General features: G+C 58.6%; 3 protein-coding genes across 4 annotated transcripts in view; 2 read left to right on the plus strand and 1 right to left on the minus strand.

The window, feature by feature from the left end:
- Positions 1-2,533, plus strand: part of LOC119098187 (pancreatic triacylglycerol lipase) — a 49,837-nt gene extending 47,304 nt beyond the window's left edge. Inside the window, exons 11-14 of the mRNA XM_037221113.1 lie at positions 69-242; positions 1,137-1,290; positions 1,706-2,082; positions 2,440-2,533. Of these exons, the coding sequence (XP_037077008.1) occupies positions 69-242; positions 1,137-1,290; positions 1,706-2,082; positions 2,440-2,533 (799 nt within the window). The remainder of the gene's footprint in view (positions 1-68; positions 243-1,136; positions 1,291-1,705; positions 2,083-2,439) is intronic.
- Positions 2,534-3,592: 1,059 nt separating this feature from the next.
- On the minus strand, positions 3,593-18,681 carry DMAP1 (DNA methyltransferase 1 associated protein 1). The gene is given in 12 exon segments (XM_037221605.1): positions 3,593-3,744; positions 4,334-4,409; positions 4,411-4,439; positions 6,883-7,037; positions 7,703-7,850; positions 8,369-8,572; positions 9,668-9,778; positions 10,222-10,324; positions 12,126-12,241; positions 15,231-15,397; positions 16,563-16,794; positions 18,563-18,681. Coding segments are annotated over 11 exon segments (1,371 nt in total). The 5' UTR covers positions 16,762-16,794; positions 18,563-18,681; the 3' UTR covers positions 3,593-3,681.
- Positions 18,682-18,935: 254 nt separating this feature from the next.
- Rbm13 (RNA-binding motif protein 13) overlaps positions 18,936-20,479 on the plus strand; it is an 82,382-nt gene continuing 80,838 nt past the window's right edge. Inside the window, exon 1 of one of the 2 annotated variants that reach the window (XM_037221506.1) lies at positions 18,936-19,095. The gene's annotated coding sequence lies outside the window, so the exon portion shown is untranslated. The remainder of the gene's footprint in view (positions 19,096-20,479) is intronic. The other variant, XM_037221507.1, reaches the window with a different exon arrangement.

Genomic DNA, 20,479 nt, shown 5'->3' on the forward strand with positions numbered 1-20,479 from the left:
CTGACCCCTGCCTGTCCGCCGCACGGACCGGAGCCGCCCTCTGACACCTCCCTGCCCGTCGTCGTCAGCGGGGACGGTGACGAAATTGGCCGGCCGCTGGTGCGCATGCTGGTGGCCCACCCGGCCATCCGGCACATCGGCCAGCTCCAGCTCCGCTACACCGCCTACAACGGCTGGCTCTACACCGGCGCCGACAGCTGGACCATCGACAAGGTGGCCATCGTCAACAGCTTCGGCAGCACGTGAGTTGTGACGCGTCGGGGCGCCGCGGACGGAGCAGCGGAGCGGCGCTGGTGACGCGCCAGGAGCGACAGTCAGGGGGACGTGACCAAGGCAGTAACCGCCTGGCGTGAGGGCAGGCTGTGGCGACACGCAGACAGGCACAGGCCTACGGTGCCCGCAGTGAGGCTGCAGCCGCGCCCGTCCGTTTGCACTGGCGTAAGTGGCGCACTCTCGCCGCAGACTCGCGCAAACACGCACACAGCGCGGGCCGCCCCTATGCCGACCGACTATGCGCGGAAGCATGTCACAATGTCTGGCGGTGCGGTGCTGAAAATACACCGCGTGCCGGTTTGGAGTCCGCTGTCCGTTGATGTCAACTGCGTCTTCCGGAGTGTTCCATGCAAATATGTGGAGGGCGGGTGGTTTGCACGCCCCCGATAACAGTGAGCGGACGTCAGTCATGCGGCAGACTTTTGTATGCGGACGTTACTGGCCAGACAACCTCAGGTCAGGAGCCGGGTGTTCGCTGGATAGTCCAAACACCGGCCCGACCCAAGGCAAGCTGTCATCGGTGCGACACGCTATGAGCGCGGTGTTTGGTGCCGTTTCGGCTGGATAAATCCAAGTGGGTGGAAGCCAGATAGGTTTCCGCACAACCGCACGGGTCTCTCAAATTGTGAGGAGTACCAGTACGCCACACTGGATGACATGAACGCACCCGTCCCAATGTGACCCGCACAACCGACACAAAAACCTGAGTGTCAGCTAGCTTCTACGCGTTAGGATCGCTGCGATCTTCGTCGGGCCGGGTGTTGGTGTTGGCAGATGGTTGGTGCCCAGCACAGCTGTGATACTCGCGGGCAGGCGCCCGTGACTGCCGTGGTTGACGCCCACCGCGTGTCGCTTCGTTGCAGCATGTCCTACTGCCAGCGGAACATGGTGCTACCCAACGGGAAGCCGGTGGTGCTGAACCTGCGGCCGGGCAACTGCCGCGTCTCCTCCTTCCGGCCCAACCCGAGCTTCTGGAACTCACCGCCGCCGCCTCTGCCGCCCGCCAGCGTCGCGGAGGTGAGCGAGGTCCGACCGAGTCAGTCGAGCGCGCCCGGCTTCGGAGACCCCTACCAACGTGTCAGTCGAGCGCGTCCGGGTCTGGAAACCCATACGGACGTGTCAGTCGAGCGCGCACGAGTCTAGAGACCCCTACCCACGTGTCAGTCAAGCGCGTACGGGTCTTGAGACCCTTACCGAGGTCTCAAGTTCTCTCATCTATTTATTTCTCATCCGTATTATTTCAAGAAATAAGCAAGAAGTCAGGTGGCTAAGTACTACGACTTTGAGCGCTTGGTTATCTACAGCTACACCTTCACACCGCATCTGACATTTGTAGTGGCGTCCCTGTAATACGCTAGATCAATGCTGCCAAGTCTCGTTTTGTCATGTGGAAGCCCCGACCGTGACCGACGCGTGGCGTTGTGACCCGCAGACGATCCCGGAGCCGCCACCGCTGGACGAGATCAGCTCCAACCACGTGCGCAGTTTCGGCGGTGGTAGCGCCGGACCCAAACGGGTGTTCGGAAGTCCGTTCTCGCAGCGACTGCCGACCACCGACGCCACGCCGCCCAGTGCAGAGCCGTTCGTCAACATCGAGCTGATCTCGGAATCCGGGCAGGACAAGCCGGCCGACGAGCCGACGGGCCGGCCGGGTGAGCCGACCGCCAACCCAGCCGACGAGCCGGCCACACGCTCCTCGGAGCCGGAGCCGACGGGCGCGGGCGAGACTACCAAAGCGGCCGCGGACGCCAAGCCGGTGCGCGGCCCGGACGACCTGGGCGTGATCGTGATCCAGGGGGTGCGCAGCGGGCCCGCCGAGGGGCCACGCGGCGCCGAGGGCCAGCGACGACCGGGCGGCGCCGGCCGCCGACCCCCGCCAGCCCGGCTGGTCCGCGTCACCAACAGCACCGGCTCAACACGCCGCGGCAAGGCCGTCCTGCAGGCGGTGGGCGGCCGGGCGCGCGCCAACGGCACCGCTGCGGCGCGCGGCCGCCACCACCGGCGACCGCCGCCCACCACCGAGCCCGTCTACTACGTGCAGTACCTGCCGCCTGAGCTGTTCGACCGGCCCGCAGCTGACCACATCCCGAGCACGGCGGTGGCGCCGCCGCACCTGCGCGCGCCGCCCGCCGGCCGCGCCGCGCGCTCCCGCGGCCATCGGTTCAGCTTCCTGCGCCACCTGTTCTCGTCCTGGGAGAGCCCGGAGACGCGCTACATTCCGCTGCACGAGGGCCGCCGCGAGGGCTTCCGATCCGGCTGAGCCGGCCGCCGCCGGACAGCGCCGCAGCACGGGGCTGGTGTCACCCTGGCCACGGGCGGCGGCCCAACCACGTAACCACCGAGAACTAGCGCTGACCCGGGATGGCGACGGCGTCCGCCGGGACAGCATGTGATACACGCCCGCGAGCGAGAGGCGGAGCGGCCGAGAGCCGGTTTGCAACGACGGCTGTCGCGGGCTGGGCCAGTGGCACGCCGCCGTGCCTATTTAAGTGAGGTTTTCACAAAACAAGTGCAATTTCACCGTGTGGGGTAGATAGTGGGGCAACAGAGTGCGTGATAGTGGGACAGCAGAGTGCGTGTGCGAGTGCGCGCGACAGGGGACTGTGCAGTCGCCGCGGCCCGCCGGCGGGCGGCCGCACGACGTGTGGGTTTGTTAGTGCCAAAGACGGTAGCAGTGGCGTGCGTGTGTGCCGAGCGGCATCAGTGCGGACCCTGAGAGCTTAGGAGTGTGCTGTGCCGCGCGTGACGGCGCGCCCGCCCGCGCCCTGGCGGCGGCGGTGGGAGCGCACGCGAGCATGTTCGACTGCACTCAGGGAGCGAGTTCTGTAGCGGGCCGGGCCGCCGGCTCGGTCCTATCTCCACTGGCGTATCACCATTACATACACACTCGTGAGCAAAACGTCGAGTGTATTCCCTCCCTCGGCGGAGCGGTCCAACGACCACCGGCAGTGGCCACGCGCCAACACTGGACGCAGGCGCTGCCGCCGCGGCGCCGGGCAGCCCGAGCGGCAGCTGGCGGCCGCACCCCCGCGTCGGGCGGCCCGAGCGGCAGCTGGCGGCCGCACTCCAGCGCTGGGCGGCCCGAGCAGCAGTTGGCAGCCGCACCCCGCGCTGTACACAGGCGCTGCTGGCCCATCCGGCTGGTACGCAGAGCCGCCGCCGCGGCACTGGGCGCCCCGAGCGGCAGCCGGCCGCCGCCACTGCTGCTGCTGACGGTCCGCACGACACGGTCGGGCCACGGCTACGGTCACGAAGCATCCCCGCGGCTCCTCGGCCGCCAGTGTCGGCCGGCACCGGCAAACGGTCCGCCACCGGCCGGTCCTCCTGCTGGCCTGTCCGCCGCAGACACGCCGCCAGGTGGCGCCGGCGTCAGCGGCGCACACTGCGTCACGCCACCGACGGCTGCCATCACGTGCGCGCCTTGATCTTGTGCAGCACCTTGCTCTGCTCCAAGGCGGCCTTCCGTTTTCTCTGTGAAAAGGTCGCAAAGCAGCTCAGTCGGACGGGCCGCCGCACATCACACGTGAGCAGCTCACGACCGGTGACTGTCCACAGCGGGACACTGGTCACCAATGCGTTCCTCGACATGAGCAAAATAAGATACATGTTGGACGGCAACGCTATCCATGCTCTGAGCAATTGCGCCATAAACCTCCCTCGCCTCTCGAGGTAGCCCGGGCTGTCCACACTGTCGGCCCGCCTGCGACCGCCATCTGCTGATCCAGCCCGAGCCCGACCCTGACGCTGCTGATACAGACGAACCGACCGATTGCTGATTCAAGTACCCCACCCACTGCTGAGCCACATAACCCGCCGACTGCTGACCTATATACCCCAGCCACTGCTGACCCACATACCCCAGCCACTGCTGACCTACATACCCCAGACACTGCTGACCAACGTGCCCCGTCTACTGTTGACCCACATACCCCACCCACTGCGAGCCAGCTCGTGTGCCACCCGTCCGCCGCCGATGCCGACCAGCCGGTCCGGGTGGCGCTGCCCTGCCGGTGGCCCGTGCCGGGCGTGTGGCGCGCCCTGCCGGCGGCCTGTGCCGTACCGTGGGCGTGCCCTGCCCGCCGTGGATGTCCAGCACCTCCGAGATGGTCTTGGGCCGGTTGATGTCGAGGCCAGCTGGGTGTGATCGCTGCCGGGATCTCCAGCGTCTGGAAACGGAGCGGCACGTCATGCCGTGGCATCGTCACGACACGGCGTGTAGCGTAGCGATGAGGTAGACTTCAAACCGAGGCAGAGCAGCGCCGCGGGTGCCGACAAAATGAAGGCCCAGAGCAGGGCACGACCCATACACACAGCTCGATGTTCGTCACAAATGTACAACTGACAGTGTGGCATACATATGACAGCGAACATTACTAATTCACGCTGACAGATAACACCCCAGCTTATGCATGTACACCGCGCTGATACCGAGGGTCAGCTCACACGAACCGGTCCCCGCATCGCAGGTCCACTGCGGCTTTGGCACGGGCAGATACGTGGAACAAACCACCAGAAGCTGCTCCATACGTCGACTGGCTCGAATCCAAACACGAAATCGCCGAGCGTACGCCCGTCTGTCTGCGTGCACGTTTTCTAGCCCGATACACAACAGATGGCTGCACATAGAGACGTGGAAAATGCACATACGACCGGTTCAGCCTTCGTGATGGTCCACATTATTCCAGACCATCTGGTGCCGGTCATGGTTACTCAATCTACATGTCGGTGTCGGCAAGGCCCTCTGTGTCCGTGAGGCTGTATGGAGGCCGAACAGTGGAAAATATACCGCGGAGCTCGAGCAAAGATTGTTGCAGCGTCCTCACATGCGGCCGAGCCTGCCAACTGACGCCAGCAATGAAAGCTTAGCACAAACTAATCACGACACGCTGCACATCATCGCTATGCGAGTTGACGTTATATGACTGGAGGCGGCACAACACCGACGCGACACCAGCGTCGCACATCCGCTCAGTGAATCAAGCGGAAACTGCTACGCCAAGCGACACCAAACTATGCCAAACGTCCGCAGTAATGCAACGTAGGAAACATGACAAGATGCCATATATCTCCAGGGTCGCCAAACGAATAGTCAAAAGACACGGGCAATGGCCCCATGATCTGGTCGCAGGCCGCTACCACCACCTTCAGGAAGATATAACGCGAGCATGCACGGCATCTGCACGCCTCGTGGAGCGCCTTTGAGCGCCTTCTCCGCCCTCTCGCTGTCCGGTGACACGCCGTTGATGCTGGCCACGGTTACAGTCAGCGGCACCGGGCTTCTAAATATACACTAATGCATATAATAAACGGGCCTCTCACGGGTCTGCTCACCGCAGCATACTGATACGGCGCATCAAATCAACACGACCGGACGACCGGGGAGTGCTGCTGCAGCAGACCCTATACGTAGTGCACGTCCCTGGTCAACAGTGTACCATGCCGAACAGACCAACATGAACACATCCGCAGAATTGCAGGAGCTCGGGGATGGGTGAACGATCGTGATTCAGTTGTGCCAGCATTCATAATAGCAGACGGCGTGTGGGCGTGTGTCACGCCTGGCTAAATGGCACCTTCGGGAAAAACAACGGCAACTACACCGAAGAGAACGTAGCTTGCGATCAGTGGTCCCGACTACAAGTACTGGCGCTGTTGGTGCTGTCATTTTAGTCCACCGTCGTGCGCAACCATACACCCCTTGTAAAACAACTCTGCCATAACAAATATGCTTCCTGTCATTTCTAATAGTATCTCTTTTGCTAGCGGTTCATAGCCAAAGAGGGCAGAGTCACACCGTGTCATAGAGGGCCGAGTTACACCGAGTCACATCGAGAAACACCGAGCCACGGAAAGTCGAGTCACACCCAGTCACATTGAGTCACACAGGGCCGAGCCACGCCGAATAACACCGCGTCACAGAGGGCCGAGTCACACCGCGTCACTGAGAGCCGAGTCACACCGCGTCACACCGCGTCGAAGGGAGCCGAGTCACACCGCGTCACAGAGGGTCGAGTCACGCCGCGTCAAAGGGAGCCGAGTCACACCGCGTCACTAAGAGCCGAGTCACACCGCGTCACAGAGGGCCGAGTCACACCGCGTCACACCGAGTCACATATAGCCAAGTCACACCGAGTCACACCGCGCCACTGAGAGTCGAGTCACACCGCGCCACTGAGGGTCGAGTGACACCGCGCCACAGCGAGCCGAGTCACACCGCGTCACAGAAGACCGTCACACCGAGTCACAGGGAGCCGAGTCACACCGCGTCAAAAGGAGCCGAGCCACACCGCGTCACAGAGGGCCGAGTCACACCGCGTCACAGGGAGTCGAGTCACACCGCGTCACAGAGGACCGACGCAGACATCCACATCGTGATGTGGATGTCTGCGTCGTCTGCCGTAGTCTGTCCATAACCATGTCTGCCCCTCTCGCGAGTATGATACTGGGATAGAGCACACCACAGCACGCTGCAGTACCAAATATATCAAACACATCAATTACAACAAAACGACCATTACAAACTACACACCAATAGCACATGCACATATCAGCGGCCATGAAGCACCTGCCGCCTGCCATCTGCCGGCTGCGGCGGCCGGCGGCGCTCACCTTCCCGGGCGCCAGCGCCTCGTACTGGTGCTTCAGCGTCTGCAGCTCAAACTCGCAAGAGCTGAGGCCCATCTTGAGCTCGTACAGCAGCAGCATGTCGTTACGCAGCTCGTTGAACTGGGTGGCGATGTCTTCGGTGGGCATGGGGCTCATCTCTGTCGGGGCAGAGGGTCACCAGTCACGCGGTGCTGCCATTACGGCGCCTCTTTCGGGCCTCCACCACGCGGCAACACTGCTGCTAACTGTTGTCGCTTTGCGCCTGTGATTGAGTCATCTAGGTCTCTTGCCAAGTTAGCGTGGTCTAAATCGGATTATACGCCCCTGACTTTTGGTGCCGTGAGCGCAACGTAGCTGCTCATCAGCTGTGTCTCAGAAAAGTTACCGAGCGTATCCGTCATTGCCACCGGGGTTTATGACGCACCCAACTGCTGAGGCTACATGGCGTCGCGTGCCTCTCACCCTCGCAGGAAAGGCAGGCACCACGGGGAATCGAACGCCGTACCTCTGGTTTCCCAGACGCGCAGTGATTAGCGCAGACGCGTTAACCACTACACTACCGGAACCCATAGAGAGCATATCACAAGGTCATAAGGGACTATTCTTCACAAGCAGGTTCATAACACAGCATTATATCACTACAGACATCATTAGACATCATATTATATCACACAACATTATATCATTATAGATTAACACTGGAACTTTCCTGATGGATCCACTAAGCTTTGCAACTCCTTTTCATTGTAGTTCCAAGTATACTCAAACATGCACGCCTGCCTGTGCGCCCCGTGATGACCGGGGGTGGCCCGGCCGCACCCACCGATGCCCAGCTCCTGCACCAGCTGCTCGATGGCCTTGGCCTTCTTCTGGCCGATGCTGGCCGGCAGCTTCATGCGCTGGGAGCGCAGGCTGACGCCGCTGCTGCGCAGGTCCGGAAACTTGATGGAGCCGCCCTCGCCACCCGACTGCTGAGGGCGAAGGGGAGGGGAGGGGGGGGGGGGGGGTCCGGCCGGGGCAGCGCGTACGCGGGCTGGGCTGGGCTGGACAACCCATAGGAGCGGGGGGGGGGGGGAGCACACACACACACGCGCGTCTGGCCAGTGGTCGTCTGGTTTCGGCAGTACAGGGCATGCCTTCACAAGGAGACAGACTGGGCTTGGGCAGAGCGATCACACAGGGATGGGGACAAGCCAGTTCTGTCCAGTCCAATAGAGAGGGCGGGGCAGGGCGACGGAGGTGAGGCAGGTTCGGCCCACACAGGACATGGCGGAACACGACTAGGGTGGGATGGGCACTCGGGACTCCCTGCAAAGCATACACAAACTGACGTCGATGATAAGCGACGCGCAAAAAGAGCGGACCGATCACACTGGCGGGCAACAGGGCACAGGTAGAACAAACAGGGCCTGGGACGGAGCCCAACCGGGCTCCCGCACCGCCGTGATGGGAGTGGGGCGCTGTTTCTGCTGGACCCGAGTCTGCGTACCGTGCTCTCCAGTCGCTCCCGCGGCGGCTTGTTGCCCACGTGGAACACCTTCTTCTTGACGGCGCCCGGCGTCTTCTGCGCCTTGCGGTGTTCCGTGTCGGCCGAGTTGATGAGCTTCTGCAGGTCCTGCGTCTTCCTCTCCCGCTCCCGCTTCCGCGCCTCGATCTTCCGCAGCTCGGCCAGCAGGTGCTGCTCCTCCTCGATCTGCGGTCACGGACGGCAGGGTCGGCCGCGGTCATGGCCGAGAAGTTAGCAGAGGTCACTGTCGGTATGGATCTCCCGGGGGAGGACCTCTGTCTGAGGCCGGCAGGGTCAGCCGCGGCCATGACCGAGCGGTCGGCAGAGGTCACTGTCAGTATGGATCTCCCGGGGGAGGACCTCTGTCTGAGGCCGGCAGGGTCAGCGGTCATGACCGGGCGGTCGGCAGAGGTCACTGTCAGCATGGATCACCCGGGGGAGGACCTCTGTCTGAGGCCGGCAGGGTAAGCCGCGGTCATGGCCGAGCGGTCGGCAGAGGTCACTGTCAGCATGGATCACCCGGGGGAGGACCTCTGTCTGAGGCAGACAGAGTCAGCCGCCGTCATGGCCGAGCAATCGGCGGAGGTCACTGTCAGCATGGATCACCCGGGGGAGGACCTCTGTCTGAGGCAGACAGAGTCAGCCGCCGTCATGGCCGAGCAATCGGCGGAGGTCACTGTCAGCATGGATCACCCGGGGGAGGACCTCTGTCTGAGGCAGACAGAGTCAGCCGCCGTCATGGCCGAGCAATCGGCAGAGGTCACTGTCAGCATGGATCACCCGGGGGAGGACCTCTGTCTGAGGCAGACAGAGTCAGCCGCCGTCATGGCCGAGCAATCGGCAGAGGTCACTGTCAGCATGGATCACCCGGGGGAGGACCTCTGTCTGAGACAGACAGAGTCAGCCGCCGTCATGGCCGAGCAATCGGCAGAGGTCACTGTCAGCATGGATCTCAGGGGAGGAACTCTGAGGCGACGGTCTGCATACGTCAGATGGCAGCCTTGGCGCGGGTCATCAAAAGACGAGGATCACAAGGTATATGCCTGCGCGAGTAGCTGCGGAAGTGTCCACCTGAGCTTGAACCAATGCCATGGATGACCACAGACAGCGGGACAAGCTCAGTCACGCAACACCAGCTGGGAGACAATACTGTGCGCCACGCTCACATCACGTGACATCCCACCTCCCGGACATTTGTCAGCACAAAAGTGTGACGGTATCCGGTGGCGTCCTCCCAACGCCGATATCAACACATGCCCGCCAGATGGCCGGCTGCCTGACCTGCTTCGGTGACCGGCTGAAGAGCTTTTTCAACTGCAACTTCCGCTTCCTCTCATGCGCGGCGTCGTATGCAAACTCCTTCGGATGTGGCTGGCCTGGCTCTAGACGCAGCTGAAACACAAGCACTTGTTCACTCCCTCCCGGCAGCAAGACAGAACAGAGGCGGACAGCGTGCTATCAAAACATTCCGCGCAGAGCTGAGACGAACAGCAAGCGCAAGGTCGCAGTCAGGACTGGCGCCGATAGTGAGCTGCAAAAACGTCACCAACAAGAATACGCCAGGCGCCTATGCACCGGTACAGTTTCATAGTAAGTAAAAGTAAACATAACCCAGCATGAGCAGTTCACGACAAAGAAAACAACGCAGCTAAAAGGTCTGGCGTGATTACAAATCATGTGAAAAAACCTTCCACCAGGCATGCAATGACACGCCAGGAGGTAACGTCGCACGGCCGTCAACGGGCTGTCAACGCTCCAGATCCGCCGCTTCCGTCTCCGGGACTCCGGCCTGCTCGCATCCCGGCCGCCCGCCTGCCACCAGCCGCCGACCTCACCTTGGAGAGGATGCTGGAGATGCTGTAGTAGCGGCTCTTGAGGTCCTCCACGGAGCGGGCTGCGAACTTGCCGCGATCCCAGCGGTCCTGCATCACGATAAACCTGACGGCCGGGCCGGGAGTGCCGGGGGAGAGTCAGACCGACCGGCGGCGCTGAGCCGCTGGTGGGTACCAACGCCACCGTTCGATGAGTGTGACCGGCGGGGAGTCAGACAGACTGACGGCGCTGAGCCGCTGGTGGGTACCGACGCCACCGTCCACAGGGGAGAGAGTCAGACCGACCGACGGCGCTGAGCCGCTGGTGGGTACCGACGCCACCGTTCGCCGAGTGAGATCGTGCGGAGAGTCGGACAGACCGACGGTGCTGAGCCGCTGGTGGGTACCGACGCCACCGTTCCATGAGTGTGACCGGCGGAGAGTCAGCCAGACTGGCGGCGCTGAGCCGCTGGTGGGTACCGACGCCACCGTCCACATGGCAGTCAGACCGACCGGCGGCGCTGAGCCGCTGGTGGGTACCGACGCCAGCGTTCGCTGAGTGGGACCGGCGGCGCTGAGCCGCTGGTGGGTACCGACGCCAGCGTTCGCTGAGTGGGACCGGCGGAGAGTCAGACAGACTGACGGCGCTGAGCCGCTGGTGGGTACCGACGCCACCATCCTCCGAGCGGGACTGGCGGGGAGTCAGACTAACCGACGGCGTTGAGCCGCTGGTGGGCACCAACACCACCGTGCACCGAGCGGGACTGGCGGGGAGTCAGACTAACCGACGGCGTTGAGCCGCTGGTGGGCACCAACACCACCGTGCACCGAGCAGGACTGGCGGGGAGTCAGACTAACCAACGGCGTTGAGCCGCTGGTGGGCACCAACACCACCGTGCACCGAGCGGGACTGGCGGGGAGTCAGACAGACTGGCGGCGTTGAGCCGCTGGTGGGTACCGACGCCACCATTCGCCCAGTGAGACCGCGCGGACGTCGCAGTAAGCTGCTTTGCGAGAAGTGATGTATCGCAGGCCGGCTGAGCCCCGGGGCGACTTAAGACTTTGTCTTTTCCGCCTCCTCGTTCCCAGAGCCGCACCACGGCACGGCCGATGAATCACGCGGCATGGAAACTTCAACGTCTGATTACGGCACATCACGCCAGGCGGACGCCCGCTGGCGGTGAGGGAGGGAGTGGCCCGGTGGGGTGCGGGCAGTGAGGGAGGGGTGACTCGGTGGGGTTGCGGGCAGAGGGCGGGGGTGGCCTGGTGGTGTGCGGGCAGTGAGGGAGAGGTAGCCCGGTAGGGGTGTAGGCAGTGATGGAAGGGGTGGCCCCGTGGAGCGTGGGCAGTGAGAGCGATAGTGACCTGGTGGGATGTGGGCAGTGAGGGAGGAGGTGGTCCCGTGGGGCGTGAGCGAGAGGGTGGCCCGGTAGAAGCGTGGACAGTGAAGGAAGGGGGGGGGGGGGTGGCCCGGTGGTGTGCGGGCAGTGAGGGAGGCAAGGTGGTCCCGTGGGGCGTGAGGCGAGAGGGTGGCCCTGTAGAGCGGTGGACAGTGAAGGAAGGGGGGGGGGGGGGGTTGGCCCGGTGGGGTGTGGGCAGTGAGGGAGGAGGTGGTCCCGTGGGGCGTGAGCGAGAGGGTGGCCCGGTAGAGCGTGGACAGTGAAGGAAGGGGGGGGGGGGGCTGGCCCGGTGGAGTGTGGGCAGTGAGAGAGGCGTAGCCCGGTGAGGTGCGGGCCGTGAGGGAAGTGGCCCGGTGGAATGCGGGCAGCGAGGGAGGGGGTGGCCCAGGGGGATGGGGGTAGGGCAGAGGGCTACTCTCCCTCACCAACACTACCACCCTTCGTCGTTTTTCACAATAACAATGCCTCCGTTGATTTTACGATCGCAGCAACCCGTCCCACCATTTAAGCAGGTATGTGAGAACTGACCTGAGGTCGAAGCGGCGACACAGGTCAAACAGGTGCTCAGTCTCAGCCTTAGACCAGCCGTCAGCCTGCAGGTGGCGCTGGTACTCCTGGTCCGTAAACGACACCACGTCCACCTTCTGCAAATACGGCACGGTGGCGTCACAACCGGTCTGGCCTCCGCGGGGAAGTATACCGTCACACACACGCACGCACGCACGCACGCACGCACGCACGCACACACGCACGCACGCACACACGCACACACACACACACACACACACACACACACACACACACACACACACACACACACACACACACACACACACACACACACACACACACACACACTCGCATTTGTGTATTCGTCGTGGGTATTTGACGTCCCGCCGGGTGTCACCAGCCGGCCGTCGGCGCCCGAAGGCGGCTGAGGCGGTCGGCCGGCCGGCTGAGGGTCAGTGAGGACTGTCGGACCATGTCGAGACTGTCAGCACAGCCAGACACCAGGAAACCCATACCAACCCACGCTGGAACTTCTCCAGGTCAACGGGCTTACTCAGTGCGCTATGCATGTTAAAGAAACAGAGGTTTCGTGATTTCCTAATGCCGCCCCACTCCTAGCCCCTCCCCACTCCCACACTCCGTTCCGCCTACAGGAAGTAACTGGCGTACGTGTGCACGCGGACGCCGACCGCAACACACGCGCCAGCGCGGCTGTGTGTTGATCTCCGGGCTCAGGCTCGGCAGTAAGCCCGGCTCACCACACACGAAGACCTCGCATAGCACTTGCGCAAACGATGAGCGGCTGGCACCGCTGTCAACAGTGCGCCGACGGCCGGCCGTCGGCAGGCGGGCGGCGCGCCGCACCCGGCACGCCAGCCCAGCTCGGCGCCGTCTTACCGCGCCGCTTAAGCCGTAATTGCGCGGCGGGACGTCCGGCGCTGTAAAGACTAATTGCGGCGGCGGACGGTGAGCCGGCCGTGGCGCCGCGTCCGACTGCCACACGCGGTCCCGGCCCGGTTCAGGACAGCGGGGTGGCGCCCCTGTCTGTCTCATGCCCGCGTGCGGATACCGATGATCTCTGGGTGCAAGGGCGCCCGGCCGGCTGCGGTCTTGTGTGCCCACAGTGCTGACCACCATAGTGTTACTCAGAGAAACAAAGGAGGTCCTTTCAATTAAGCAAAGGACGAAACAAACAGAGCACGCCGAAACCATCAATGTGAGAACTGGAACACGCACCAAGCACGGACGGGATATGATCCTGCCGGCTATAGGCTGGACCGTCACCACGGTGGGTATCGACCGCACACACATGTGCACACACACACATGTGTATGTCGGAGGAACGATACCACACTAGCAATGCTAGCCTGCGGTCTATCACCTAGTAGCTGTGACGGCGGTGCCACACAGAAAAGGGCTGTTCACAGGGGCGATGTCACCACACACGGGCAGCGCATGCTTTACAGCGAATCTGTCCCCACATCTGCGGTACTCCAGCGGGACGTCTCCAGTGACATGAATGTGAAAAACTTCAGCGAATGTTAGTGTCATGGGTGTCACCTACTCGCTGCAGGAGAGTGTCACATCTTCCCCGTCCTGAGCCTGTGCCTGAGCCTGAGCCTGAGCCTGAGCCTGAGCCTGTGCCTGTGTCTGCGTCTGTGTCTGTGCCTGTGCCTGTGCCTGTGCTTGCGCCTGCGCCTGTGCCTGTCTCCGTCTCTCTCACCCAGGCTTCTGAAAGTCATGGGCACCGTTATTTTCTGCCACCCGTCTTTAAAACGGAAACCACTGGCTGGAAGCAACATACAAAATTTCTGCCAGGCATATATATATATATATATATATATATATATATATATATATATATATATGCATAACCACCGTCCTGTCGCCCAACTGCAGCCAGCCCTGCAGTCAGGCGACCGACAGCGAATACGACCCGGCGTAACCCAGTGCCAGTGAGGGGGGAGGGGGGAGGGAGGAGTTCCTACAAACCATCAGGACGGAACACGCACATTCTTCGCAGCGAGGCTCGCCGTCTGTTAAAGCCGGGATTTATGGCACACTTGGCGCAGAAGAAGCCCTCTGGCCCCACAATCCATTACAACATCCCATTTGCCAGCCAGCGCTTCACTAAGGGTTACAGTCAGCCCGTTTCTGAGCATACTCCCGCGTGGCGCGCGGAGCCTTCCACTGAAATAAATGGGCCCAGCGAGGAGAGATAACCAGGGGGCGCCATCACGTCTGGGGCCCCTGTCGCAGTTGACAGCCTCTGCGACCGCTGAGAGGGCAGTCACGTCGTATATCGGCTTTAACGCACACCGCTGACGACCGCGTATAGTGGCGTGAGCTGGCGCCCTCCGCGGCACTTCACATGACGTCTGAAGTTCGGACATTTACTGCGGTCATACAGCAGGGCACGCTGATGGCAGATGGGCGCGCCGCACCAGGCCGGGGCAAACTTCCCCACAACAGCGGGCTCGCCGCGCGGTGCCCACATCGCCCAGCTCCGCACAACAATGGGAGGCGTCACGCCAGCCGGCCCAATGACGCGTCAAGCCCGCCCACAGGCGGTCTCCAAATCACGCACACAGCCAGCGCGCGATCGACGATACTCCCCAGGCCCCCGCTGAGGGGCAGCCATTAAGGAAAGCTGCGGAGGTCAGGCTTAGGCCGACCGGACGGCAATTCACGAAATGAGCCGACTTTTCGTCGATGCGTTCAGACCGGCCGAATGCTGCGGAAAATCACTTTCGGAGCAGGTCTTTTAAAGTTATGCTACTCAATCCTTCCACAATTGCGTTTAGCCCAGTGTTGGCGCGCTACAATAAGCTGCACCTAACGAAGACAGTACAAAGCAATGAAGCCTTCCAGCAACTGCACCCAAAATGACAAAGTACTGTTAACCATCAGGTTCTGACGAGGCACGCTGGCAAACGAAGGGACATCCTCATCATGCTAAGACCATAATTTTTTTCTGGCTGAGACATTTCTAGGTTTATTCCACGACCTTCACGACTTCAGAACATCATCTGGAAAACGCCATAACACAAAAACACCACGGAGACGCATCTTATCACCCCAAGGCGAAGTGTCATGGCAGCCTACATGGGCCAAGGTACTCGCCTTGTTGAACTTGGCGAACGCGTACTCCTTGTCCTCGTCCACCACGCGCCGCCAGTGGTAGAGAACGGTGCTGTCGGCGCGGGCCGGGTTCACGAACGGCGTCCACTTCCAGGGACGCACGCGGCGCATGCCCAGCTTAGCCTTGGTCTGTTTGTAGCCCTTGTTGACTGTGGGTAGGATAGGCAATTAGTGGGAAAATTTCTGTGATACCTTTCAAAAATGGCTCGTTCTCTTTAACAAGCGTGACAACGTACTAGCAAGCATCACAGCATAGTGGAATGATACATGCGGTTTTGCAGAATATCTATGTCACAGCACGACAAGGCGTCTCCATTCTACAGTAGGGTGAATGGCCTAATACACACCGTGCAAATAACCAGTTGGTCGCCAAAAAGTTCGAGCTATTCGTTCGAATCGTCCATAAATCGCACAAGTATACCTCTGCCAGGCAGCAACATTACCAGTGTAAAAGACTCACGGACATGTTCACACACTGATGCTCAGAACCAAAAAAATGAGCTACATATAAAACCATACAATGCGATGGATGCATGACATGAGGTCTACAAATCGTAATGTCAGTGAGCACAGAGGAACACAGTGCTTGTGACATCGCCGAACACGCGCAGTCTGGCCCTTCCTCTCACCCACCCATCATCCTCGATGACAGTCTGTTCCTCCCTCCGGCCACCCATCGTCTCCGACAACAGTCTGGCCCTCCCTCCGGCCGCCCGTCGTCCTCGACGACAGTCTGGTCCTCCCTCCGGGCACCCATCGTCCTCAACGACAGTCTGGTCTCCCTCCGGTCACCCATCGTCCTCGACGACAGTCTGGCCCTCCCTCCGGCCACCCATCGTCCTCGACGACACAGTCTAAACCTCTATCCCGCACACCCACCATCCACGACTGCACAGTCTGGCCCTTCCTCCCACTCACCCACCATCCTCGACAGTGCAATCTGGTTCTTCCTCCCCCCCCCCCCCCCCCCCAACCACCCATCCTCGATGACATAGACTAAACCTCCCACCCTCCCATTCACCCACCATCCTCGACAGCACGGTCCAGCCCTTCCCCTCTTCCCCTCTTCCTCTCTTCTGCCCACCCACCATCCTCAACAGCATGGTTTAGCCCTCCCTCCCACCTACCCATCATCCTCGATGGCACGGTCTGGTCCTACCTCCCTCCCTCCCCCTGCCCACCCACCATCCTCGACAGCATGGTCTAGCTCTCCCTCCCACCCACCCATCATCCTCGATGGCGCAGTCTGGTCCTCCCTCCCACCCACTCACCATCCTTAACAGCACAGTCTGGTCCTCCCTCCCACCCACTCACCATCCTCGACGGGGAAAAGCGGCGCCGGGTCCTTGTTGTCTGTGTAGAGCAGCGCATACAGCTCACGGTTGATGCCCTCGGGCCGCTTGCTGCCGCGCGGTCCCGGCTTCTTGCGTGGCGGTCCGATGATGCGCTCCTTGCTGATCTCCGGCCCGGCCGCGCCCCGATCCACCTCCAGAATATCCAGCACGTCCGACATGGTGGGCTTCTAGCGTCGACCCAGCCAATCCGGCTGAAAGCAGGCAGTGGCCACACTGATGGCACATCTAGCTTACATCACATCACATAGCACATCACATCTCACTCAATGACACGCTGCCCAATGCAGGCCTCATCAACAATGACAATTACACCAGCCTACGGCACTTGGCAAGTCATGCTACCTGGCTTGAACTATGTGGTGGTGTAATCTTTTGAATGTAACTTGAATGTACAAGGGATGATGCATGATGCCTGCCTTCATTAACAGATTTACTGATGACTTGTATGCATGGAATGGTTCGCAGGAAGAGCTTTGAGACTCCAAGACTCAGGAAGACCTTGCAACTCATGAGAGCATAAGACTGAGACTTGGGGAATACCTTCAAATCCTCATCTGAATTCATCATCCATGGCATGGATACATTAAACTACTTGTGTTGGTTTCTATACATAAGTTATGTTGGCACAGTCTAGTATAAGGACAACCAGCATAATCAAACTGAGACACTTTTGTGGCGTGGGACAAGCAAAGTGATAACAAACATGAGTTTCACCATTGACCAGATTATATAAAAATATCACAAGTGGAGCATGTCATCTTTAAGAACCCACACAATGTGTCTAATTAAATGCTAGGCTCTCTGCCTTTCCTGTGTCTAGTGTGGGAGAGGCATGACAATGTCCAGCATTTATGCGCAAATGTAAAACTGGCATTGCTTTAAGATTGTCTGGCTTTACACCCAGTTCATTGCTATCTGATTATGCCCTGAGGACCCATTAACCTCCATCAATAAAGTTGAAGCCTTGGATTGGACTATATTCTTATGATAGTGACCAAAGCATCTGGAAAAGCTCAAATAGTTCAGTCTGATATTGATTAAAATAACCCAAATCCTATGCTTATACATGCATACTGGGCATTTTTATTACTGTCAAAGACACTTGCATTAACAGATTTTACTGCAGTGGCCTGCTGCCACTTGCCATAGGCCACACTTTCCTGTTAGTTCTGGAAAATGAAACATCAGCTGCTTTACAGTCTTACTATGTCACCCATGGGCTCAACAACAGATTAAGATTGCTCAGTGGTTTAAAGATGATACACTGGCCAACCCCCTGTGGTAACTTCTATTTTCATCTGCCCTGGTTCCTGATATCCAAGACAAACCCTTAGCAATGCCCCCTATACATGGTTCCATGTTTCTGGTTTGAGTGTGTGACTTGGCACATGTATCAACCCACCCATGTCCCAATATCACTGTCCATTTTGTACAAGAGAATGTGTTATCACATAAATGTTATAATTGGTAATTTATGCCCCTGTTGGTAGGAACTTCCTTTACTAGCTGAAGCTTCCCTGAATGAAAAGGAAAGTAAACTCTGCAGACTTGAACAAATACAACATGCATCATGTTCAGTTGCGGTCGATCCTTTCCCTCATGGTATCATCCTAAGCATACAGGTGGACACACTTTTATACTGCCAACTACGGTGCAAATTCAATACTTTAAGAACACCACGGCACAAAAAGTTACCAGATGCACCTCAGGCAAGGAATACAGTTCAATGCATACCAAGTTACAAGAAATTACTGGATGCGTAACAACTAAGTAACACATTTCAATGTCTCTTAAAGCTCCATTAGATTTATGTGGGCTTAGTCAATGGTCATGTATTTTACGCCCAACTTGCCAGCGTAAAATATACAATGCGATAATACGATGTGACCTAACAACGGTGTTTTAAGGGGTTCTTATGAAAAAACTATACTGATCAGAACAATAATGCGCATACTTTACCTTGAATGAACCAACTGATGATATGGGCTAGCCGCACAGATTAAGACAAAACTCCGATCGTGACACCCCCGATTGACAGCAGGGTGCACAAAATGAATGTTTACAGTTTGGAGTGCCTGTAACACAGCACCCCTGTGGCTTCTACTTATTTAGCTGCGAAAATATACATTTATCGGAATCTTAGTCTTTTTCATAAATATTTCGATATTTTGTGGATCAATTTGATTTTAACAATCAGTAATTTATCGAATTAAAAGGAAATAATGGCAAACAATTATTTTGAGACGTCTATGCAACAATAAGAATAAATATACTTGAGTTGGGCTTCATATCTAGCGCATATGACGATTATTGCGCAAGACGACACGAGGAGACAGCAGCGCCTGGGCATGTTGAAGGTGTTTGTGTTGTGCTTCAGTTGAACACCGGGGTAATACCCGCGTAAGGCGTTAGTTGGATTTGTGTGGTAAATGAAAGCTGATTTCCGTGGGAACTAACAACGGTTCATCAGGTAGACTGCCTTGATCGGACAGGTAAGCGATCGACCAGTTTAATCGAGTGGATGTGATTGCTCATTCATAAACATGTGTTCAAATCACGCAGAAAGATCCACGATCACAGAAGATCTCAACGCAACATTTTTAAGATTTAAAATCCTACAGCCAGCAATATCGTTTGCCTAGGTCTTTATTTAAAAGCATGTCAGACATATCATCACGTCTTATAGAATCTTTGAACAAAATCTGGAGAGGTTCTGGAGTACAGAGCACCAAAGGAGCACGTGCCCTCAGTACCCGAAATCTTTCGGGATCTTTGCACATGCCTCAATGACGGACTAAAGGAGGTTTGAAATGCTTACTGAATGGTTAACTGGAGGCTTCTAAACTGGACTTTGGATGGCTGGGATTGATAAGGATTGGGTATGTTCAGATTAGACCTAAGTGAAGCTGACAGTGCAAGAAGTCATAAAAGAGCAGAGAGCAGGGTAGAGCTGAAGGGGCATTCCAGTGCAGAGGGGATTGAAGGGACATCTCAGCTCAGACTGGAAATAGAATGGAATCCAAGCCCGAAGTGGAGCGGATGGGTGTCCCGGCTCAGAGTGGAGTAGAGGGGCATCCCAATGCAGAGTGGAACTGAGGAGTGTCCCAGTTTGGAGTGGAGCCGAGGGGTGTTCAAGCATGGAGTAGAAGAGGGGGCATCTGAGGGCAGAGTGAAGCTGAGGGGCATCTCAGCTCAGAGTGGATTGGAGTGGTGCCCCAGTGCAGAGTAGAGTGCACCTGGCAGGACCCAGATGGGACTGAAAAAGATGAAGAGTTGTAGAAAAAGGACTGGACCCAGCATGGTCTGACTGGGAAAAAGCATGGCATATGATGATAATCTGGACCTGCAAAGTGGGCTAAAGCAAAAGCTAAACCCCACCAGGCACCAATGGGCTAGACCAGATCATAGAACAGATTACACCCGACTGGAATAGGCCCCAACAGCCCTATAGAGGATCTGAAAGGAGTAAGTGCTGGATGTGGGAAGGAAGGTTCCCATTAAGTTTGAATCTTAAGGATGGATTTCTGGGCATTGTCAGGCCAAGCAATGCATGCTTAGCCCTGATTTGAATCAGGACGGGATTCAGATTCCTCTCCAGGAGTTTTCTTCATAAGAAGTATTGCCTGTCATGACAGATTGTATGAGTGCAATCACAGTGGTCTGATCATGGCAGTCATCATATGTCCACAAACATGATGACGTCGGCACTGCCCGATGATGGCTGGGTGCGGGACGGACGTGGTCGTAGTTGAGGAGCTGCTGTGCACCCACTGCATTGACTCACGAGATGCCAGGATGAAGTGATGTGTCGCCACCCATGGTCAGAAGAGAACGCAAGTCAGTTGGGGCCTGGGTTGAGGCCGATCAACAGCTCCC

Source organism: Pollicipes pollicipes, unplaced genomic scaffold (assembly GCF_011947565.3).
Source record: "Pollicipes pollicipes isolate AB1234 unplaced genomic scaffold, Ppol_2.1 Scaffold_4740;HRSCAF=5597_pilon_pilon_pilon, whole genome shotgun sequence".
NCBI lineage: Eukaryota > Metazoa > Arthropoda > Thecostraca > Pollicipedomorpha > Pollicipedidae > Pollicipes > Pollicipes pollicipes.